General features: G+C 34.5%; 1 protein-coding gene across 1 annotated transcript; it reads right to left on the bottom strand.

Annotated features, from left to right (window-relative positions):
* Positions 1-875: 875 nt before the first annotated feature.
* Positions 876-8,089, bottom strand: LOC114391331 (thioredoxin-like 3-2, chloroplastic). Its single transcript, XM_028352384.1, has 6 exons — positions 7,581-8,089; positions 5,395-5,469; positions 2,830-2,896; positions 2,646-2,663; positions 1,795-2,570; positions 876-1,620 (listed from the first exon to the last, which is right to left on the bottom strand). The coding sequence occupies exons 1-5, from the start codon at positions 7,892-7,894 to the stop codon at positions 2,448-2,450; spliced, it is 597 nt and encodes a 198-aa protein (XP_028208185.1). The 5' UTR covers positions 7,895-8,089; the 3' UTR covers positions 876-1,620; positions 1,795-2,447.
* Between the last annotated feature and the right edge of the window lie 598 nt (positions 8,090-8,687).

Raw genomic sequence — 8,687 nt, 5'->3', positions numbered from 1 at the left:
TTGCGAAATTTCCTAATTAGAAATTAACTAAGGTAAGCGCTGCTTTATTTGCCCTCTTCAAGTCCATAACCAAAATCCGAATTAAGCCCAATGTTTCATTAATTCCTGAAATTAGATTAAAAACATCAAATTAGCTAAATGAGCCCAAATAATAAAACTGTCTGATTAATTGACAATTAAGACCAATCAGTAATTAAAATGGTACAAAAAGGGTTTAGAAAATAGAAGAAAATGATGGCACATCACATACATTTCATACCACCACTGGAGCGGCAAACTTGCGGCAGGCAGAGACATTCATCCAGAAAGCACATCTGAACTCTTCAACTTACTCAGGAAATGCTGGATGATCCTGAACCCCTGGTAACCTGACTTTCATATCTTAATCTCTTTAAATGCATTTTTACCATTTTAACAATTCTACTTTTTCCAAATTACAGAAACTCCCCCATTGTACAGAAGTTCCTCTTAAAGCTTGCGGTAACCACATGACAGTCTTAAGGCGACATGGCCCCCCACTACAATGGAAAGTTGAAACCCTGAATCCTGCTATTGGTGGAAAAGGTGTTGTCCAACCATGGTATGCTTTTCTTGAAGAAATGGATTTTGATGATGGAGATGAAATCTCTATTTACGATAGGTATTATGAAAAAATTTGGGATATCATAATTAGGAAGCAAGAGGATTGGGAGGATAGTGACAGCAACTAGACTGTCTTTAGTTCCAACAAACAATGTTAATGTTTTGCTGTTAATTTCCTTTTCCCTGTTAATCAACTTTATCATTTTGGTGTCCATGAACATGTAGAAAACGCTAACCAAACAACCTGTGCATGTGCACGAGTTGCAGACTAGTTGATTATAAAACTGAAAGCATAAGATTAAAGTAGCTACTATTTAATTGGGGAAGTTTCTTTGTAAAATTAATCATAAAGGAAGAGCATAAGGCTTTTCAAAGGAAAACCTTTGCTCAATGAAGATAAGAATTTTAACTTGCAATTCTGCCACCACATTTTAAGTCAACCTAAATAGAATATGTAAATTGGTCTCTCAATGGGATGAAGAGATCAAGTAGCCAACTTACACTTCCTTTAAAGGCCACGTCATGCTGGAAAGAAGCTTTGGTTATTTAAGGATGGGTTTTTATGTTATTTTTTAACATGACAAAGTCATGTAGAGAGATAAATCCAAAGAAAGGCCAAAATTTTCCTTCGACTGGGTGAAAACTAATAATTTTCCTTCTACAGATTAGTGGTGAGAGATTTGAGTAGCTGTGATCATTCATGTTGATGTTGATCCTAGGTATAAAGGTTGTTTGGCAGGACGAGACAGTTTGGTGCTAAGATGTGTCACCTCAGTAGAAGGAAAATTGTGGCTTGGTTCAACCTAGGGTGGTTTTGTTGCAACTCCACTACGCACAACTTAAATGCTCGGATGTGGTTTGATGAGGTCGTGGAGGCTGGTCAGTATTACATGATGCCCCGAGCCCTTCATTTCAATTTGTGTCTACTTTCACTTGCATGCTGAGAGAGGGAAAAACCTTTATGGTTTCTACATATGGTGCCAATGTTCTACCCCAACTTGACATTCGGCCTAAACTGAGAGATGTGCCACCAGAAACCTGCAATGTAAACTTCAACAACCAAGTCAGTGAGTGGAATGGAAAATTAAGTGAAATCTGAGGTGATAATAACCTAGGGCAGGGGCATAGGTAATACTTTTCATCACAATGGTTATAATTATTTGAAATAAGTTTGTGTCCAACTTCTAAAACAGAAAAGATAACAAAGGCTACCTTTGTGCTTGTGTTGAAAGTGGTAATAAGTTGCTGAGAAATCCATCTCCATGTCATTTTATTCCTTAATGTGTTCAAATCCTGAAAACAGCTTCTTTGCTTGCACGGGTAATGGCTGCATACATCTACCCTCCCTGGACCCCCTTAGGTGGGAATCTCATGCACTAAGTTGTCCTTCTTTTCAAGCTAATGTACAATCATTCTTTGGCACAAACACTATGCTAATATCCTAAGGGAAATGTGTAGTGGTTTCCTTGGCTTTTAGAGCCAGTGGTCTTGTAGATTAACCAGCTCCATCCCTAATCTTTTGGATTGGGGTGTACATCAAAGATTTGATCCTCTCCACTATGCCACCTATCCCTCTCTCCTACACCTAAATTGTTTAACATAAAACGACAAATACTTTGGAAGAGGAAATTATGAAAATTTGAGATCTTAAACTCAGAAGACAAGCATCCCTATATATATATATCCCTCAATTATAAGGTTTTGAACACCTTCGAACGAAAACAAGATACTTCAAAAAATATGGTTTCGGGAAAACCTAAAACAAAATGTAGCAAAAATAACAGTTTCTTTTGTTACATGTATGGGCAAAAAATTAATGTAGTACCGTAAAACCAATTAATAAAATATATTATAATAGAGGAAAATTATTCTGCTGCACAAAAACTTGTGCGGCACTCATTCTCAATCATCTCCTGAACCTCATTTATGACTAAATATGCTTTATGGCCACCAATAACTTCCCCTTGCTTCTTGCTGTCTCTCCACAGCTGCAAAAAGAAAATTTTCAATCACTGGCAGAGAAGAATATAATAAATTTTCAAATAAAACATAAATGTGCTTACTTGTATGGTTGGCATTTTCTGCAGTGATTGAGAGCCCATAACATACAAATACATGGAAGAATAAAAGATAATAAGTATCAAGAAAAAATGTCTAACTAACAGCAAGTTTAGTTGAAACAAAAACAATAATCAGAATGAAATGAAAGTTGAGAAAAATGGTTGTGTGAAGCTATGAGAAACTCACAGTCACGCCGGCTCGAGTAACAAGTTTGTGCGAAACTGTATTAACATCAACACTGTAGAACTGCAATCTACATGAAATCCATGTAAACATATCCTTGGTTAGAAAGAGTTGACAAGCCATATGATATGCAATATTAATCAAAATCTGAACTAAAATATCATAACACCTCCAAACAATTACATATGTGAGGTGTCCTCAATATGCTCTAAAATACAACTAGTTCACTAATATTACTTAAGAGCATCATAATACTAATCTAGATTCAGTATCTTATTGGTAGCCTAGAATCATTAACATACACATGTCTAAATATCAAGCAACTGTTATGTTGGAGTTAACAGCTGTTTATTTGCTCTGCAATTAACATTTCTTAGAGTTTTAACTAAATGCACTTGTAGTATAACATGGATTGTGTACACAGTATACACAATTTCTCAATTACTCTCTATTTCGACATGGTATTTGAGCATTGTACATTGTTTCCCTGGCTTTCTTTTTGTTTCTAAGTCAGAATCAGTTATGTGCACATCCAATGTTTGTTGATTGCATCTGAGTGATTCCGTTGCATTTGGTATGGGTTGTGGCCTGGTCTGTGGTAATCATAAAGCTAAAAGCTTTCTGCTAGTTACAGCTAGCTACCCAACCAAATAATGTAGTTGATGTCATGCATCAGCCAGTGTCGATCTCATATAGGTGGTTTAGGTTTTGGTATATTTTAGTGTTGAACTCTGGCAGCTGTTAATTATGGTTGTTTCATGACTTTGGAAAAAGTGTTCTCATGTTTTTAATAAAAGATGTCCAGATGTAGCTTTTCCATTTTTGTTTGTGGAGATTCTAAACAAGTATCAGGGTATTTGTACTTTGTGTTTAGTGATAGTTAGCTGTCGAAATGGTTTCAAAGGAGTTGAAGAAAATACAGCGCTTATCTGATTATTTTATGTATCAGTTGAGGTTATTGACGTGCAAAGCTAATGGATTGGTGATCTCTATTCTGCCATCAATCAGTTGTGGGTTGAATACTTTGAGCACTAGCACAGGGTGTTTATTTTTTTTGTATGTTTGTTACTGGGTTGTATGAACTATACAATCCAGTGTTAAAATGACAAGTTTGGGGTGGAGGGAATAACTGAAGACAATGGTTGAGAACTGCTAAATCTGTGTCATTCTTGATATGTATGTGGTAGGTCAGGTAGTATGTCAAGAAAAAAGCTACAAGATTGAGGAGGGTAATAGTCAAAGACCTCTAAGATTTATCTGGCAATGGCTGGCCCAACAATGAGTAAAACCTAAAGCAAATTGAGACTTTTTACTATAAATGAGAGAATTATATGTTGGGCACTTGGGAGTTTTTGCCAACATATGTGGATTTTTGCTTTATTAAATCTAATAGCAAATTACTTTTTGATGGTGAGCCTATAGATTGAGCTTTAGTAACCTTGCTTTTGGGGAGGCCCTTATCTGCCAAGGACATCAACAAAAGGCCTGTAATTATTCAAGGAGCATGAAAGTATCCTAAGCTCTTAATTCAAGAGGGGCTGGGATCTTTTAGATTTTGGCATTTTTTTTTTGTTTCGATGTTCAGAGAATGTCACATTCAGTTCTATGGTTGATAAATAGTAATAACAAGAGAGACCATTATAAACACATCACACACAATTTAACATGGTTCAGGCTATAACATGCCTACATCCATGGATTAATTTATAAGATATAAGTCAGTAAACAGCATTACAACACAATTTTTAAAAGAAAAGCTGATAACACACTTTCGCAAGAAAGAAGTTGCATACCCTTTTTGTCTGCTATTACAACTTCTGCAGACAAAGTTACAAATCCTCCCCTAACATTACTTACAATTTTATCGCTCTTGATACTACAAAAAGTTCCCTAATACAATTACTTATATCCCAGAAAACGTTACTCAATAAGAAAACACCCAAACACATGAATTTAGAACTTTCCTATTTTAAAAAACAAATATCCCACATATCTCAGCATTATTTGATTATTACAGTAAAATTTGAATCTACCAATAAAACAGGAAACTATCAATGATTGTGAACACAGGAGTTTGGGAGAAACCCAACATTCTGTTGTTTGCTTATTTACTTTAACATGTTGCAAGCTTATTAAGATATAGTTTTAAAATGGCAATCTAGATACATTAGCACATTTAGCATGTGCTGGAATATCGGTCAACTACGCAAGACTTTGACTAGAACTTGTACTTAAAGCACTTATAGTATAAATAAGTTGGGTTGCATGCAAACATGACAGAATTTCTCCCAAATACTCTAGCTCAGAAAAAGAACCCCAAATGAGAGATTTGTGTTTCATGAGGTGCTTTACTAGAATATACTACATCAAAATAAAACCAGAGAAACTTTCCAATCAATGGTAAATGGATGCTAAGGGGTTATAAAGGAAAAATCTCTCATAATGGGTCAATGAAATCACCAATCTGGATTTTCCATTGGTTCAACCACCTATAAATGAATGATATGCTATGAAATTATTCTAGTTATGCATGTTAGTAAAAAAAAGAAAAACAAAACACAAGCTCACCTTGGATAATATTCTGCTGCCAGCTTTTCCAATTTTGGTTTTAAATATATACATTTTCTACACCAATTTGCCATCCTACAAACCATGTAATAGCACTTCAAATCCCATACTGGTAAAAGAGTTATTCACTAAACAGAAAAATGAAAGAAACATAAGTTTGTCTTTTACATAATGCACAATGCAAGACATACTTCCTAAGTGCTTAGAAAAACTAAAAAACTCAAATTACCATAACCAAAGAGAGGTATGCTAACGGCACACTCTTTGTGATACGTTAAGCTTGCACAACTGGCTTCGAGGGCCAGCACCTCCTGAAGAAGAAGAAGAGAAGAAGAAAGCTAGAGGGAATAGTTCTGTATTTTCATTCATATCCTTGCTGATTATTACATAGCCATATATATAGCAATTCTTGCTAACAGAATTGCACCAAATCATGCTAGGGAATATTACAATAACAGAAAGCGGTTAAACTTGTCTCCTAGCAGCACTACATAACTACACTGCAAGGTCCCACTCCCAGCTCAGCCTCGATTCTGTTTTCCTTTTGGGCCTTAGCTGGCCTGTTTCTTCTTTCTGCAATACCTTCTTCCTATCACTTTGACACACCTTTTCCATGATACATTTTATTATCAGATAAAATTCATACAGGACCCATTAAATAGAATTGGGATCCCATATCATTTAGTAGGACCTACATTAACATTCAGTTTGTGTTGAAAAAAATTGCAATACTAACATTTCTCCATCAAACAAACCAGTGTCTTGATCATAACAGGGCCTCCATCCAAGTGTGTCACCAGTTGCTTTTTAGTTCAAATGCTCAACTAATAAGATTGCTTCTGCTAGCATAAACTATTTTTTTCTTTAAAAAAATAAATTGCCACCATTAATGATAAAGTTTGATAAATTATACTGCATAAATGTGTGAGCAAAAACCATGGTCTGGCTACCCCAAAAATGCAGTTTGATTAACATATACAAAGGGCCAGACTGCCAGACTAAAAGGGCACCATGTATCATCATAATCATATATCTTATTATTTTCCCTTTTGATCAAATCGGTCTCTCTCTAAATTAGATTGGTAATACAAATTGATTGATGAGGCAGCTTTCATGTTATGGACATGGCTGAGGCATTTGGAGAAGGATTTCTCAATGCACTTTAACCAATGGTCTAGTAACCTTAGAGAAGAGATTTTGTATCAGTAAAGACTAGAATCATTGATTACTAGTATATTTCACTAACATGGTGTGGCCCGGCTGTGGTTCCCATCTAGACTCCATTTAGTTTGATTCGGAACCATTAGCTTGGGCAACAAAACATTGTAATTTAGTACCTCTGGTACTCAGTTATTAATATATATATATATTTATCTTTGCTGATAAAAAAAAAAGATTGGTAATACAAAGCTCGTAGCCAGAAACTTGAGAAAACAAAAGTTTCCAAAAAGAAACAAAAGGGTCCAAGAATTCATGAATAACAATAATAATAGTTTAATTTTGATATAATGTTATTTTAAAAAATTTTACTCTCTAGAGTCTCAACCAATCAGAAATCACCTTATATAGTACTTTTATTTGTAGTCATTACAAAAGTTAATGATTTTCAATATGACAATTCATGATAGTGTAAAGGTATATATGATTAGATTCTTTGTCAGACACTAATTGTGAGTTCCTCTCCTAGAGGGAATTTGAACTATGGTTCATCATATTGTAGGTACCAGGTCCTTCTATTAGACCCGACCCCTATTGGTTATTCTGATTAAATTTTAATTCTATTAATAATAATAATAATAATAATAATAATAATAATAATAATAATAAAAGAAGTCAGTAAAATAAAACTCAGTAACAGAAGTCCGTAAAACAGAACAGTAAGCAACAGGCACAAAAAAATTTCATCAATTTACGATTTTCGTAACATTTGTTGATTTAGTTCAATTTGGAAGCAAACACAGTAACAAAAGTATGTGAAACAGAACAATAAGCAGTAGAAACAAACAAACAAATTTCCATCAATTGTCAGTCACACAATATTTGTTCAATTTAAAATAAAATACAAAAAAAGAATTATAAGGTTGATTTCGTGGTTGAAGGGAGAAGGAGGGAGGGGTGATAGGTTCAAATTCCTCTCACTAACAAAAACAAACGAACGAAAGAGTATTAGGGAAGAAGGAATCTACCAAACGACAACGACACCTTCGTCGAGCGTTTGAGCCTTGGCGAGGACACGGTCGAAGTGGTTTTCGCTGGAAATAGGTTGAAGGTAAAGGAAAGCAGACTCTTCCTCCTCTTGCGATGACCCTTGTTGTGGACTCAACCGAACCGGAGGGGTTTGGTGTGCGCAGCCACAGGAGAGGGAAATCAGCGGAGAGGCGGAGGAATGGAACCCGAACCTGAAGCCGAAGCTGAAGCAGAGGGGTAGTGAATCGGGTTTGGTTGATGGGGTTATTGAGGAGAGTGGTGGATGCGGAAGAATTCGAATGTGTTGTGACATTGCTGGGAAATGGAGAAACGGAATGGTGTGAAGAAAGTGTGCGTGTTAATTGGTCAAACCAAAAAAACAAGAATTACAGTGATTTGTTAGGAGTGAGGTGACACGGGATTTTCCTGCCGGTGGATTCCACGCGTGTTTAGTTTAGTTCCGTTTGTAAGTAGGGAAATTGTAGTTCGTACGAATTCTGTAATATGAATGTTGTGCACGAAAGAATCCAGATGGTTTCCGTAAAAAAAGAAACAAATATATATATATATATATATATATATATATATATATATATATATATATATAAAATGATAACTTAATTATAAGTGAAAGTTTAATTGAGTTTTTTAATTATTAAAAAATTTAATCAAATTCTCTAATTATTTAAAAATACTATAACTGTATTATTGCTATCAAACTCTCCGTTAGACATCTTTATATTGATTACAAATCGAACATTATTTTTACATTAGTTGTATTGACAACCAATATAAAAATGTCTATTTATATTGATGGCAAACCTTAACAAAGGCATCATTTTTACATCATTTCATGGACAACTGACGTAGATATCTTGCTTTACATTAGTCATATTGGAAATTGTTGTAAAAATATCTATTTTTGTCGATAAAATTAACGAAATTGACAAAAATGATAGGATTATAGTCTTTTTTAAAAATTAGAAGGTTTGATTGAAATTTTTAATAATTAAGGATCCCATTAAACTTTTAATTTGAATTAAAAATGATTGTATAATTAATTCACTTTTTAATGTTATTTATTTCTAGATTTCATGTTTACTCAA

Source organism: Glycine soja, chromosome 2 (genome assembly GCF_004193775.1).
Source record: "Glycine soja cultivar W05 chromosome 2, ASM419377v2, whole genome shotgun sequence".
Classification (NCBI taxonomy): domain Eukaryota; kingdom Viridiplantae; phylum Streptophyta; class Magnoliopsida; order Fabales; family Fabaceae; genus Glycine; species Glycine soja.
Note: the sequence above shows the minus strand (reverse complement) of the source record. Positions and strands in the feature narration are given on the sequence as shown.

Excerpts from the sequence above, each read along its gene's own strand:
- LOC114391331 (XM_028352384.1), bottom strand. The coding sequence starts at position 7,894 with ATGTCACAACACATTCGAATTCTTCCGCATCCACCACTCTCCTCAATA. Across the intron at positions 5,470-7,580 it reads GAAGGTGTCGTTGTCGTTTG|GATGGCAAATTGGTGTAGAA; the intron begins GTAGATTCCTTC and ends CATGGTTTGTAG. Across the intron at positions 2,897-5,394 it reads GCAGCAGAATATTATCCAAG|ATTGCAGTTCTACAGTGTTG; the intron begins GTGAGCTTGTGT and ends GATTTCATGTAG.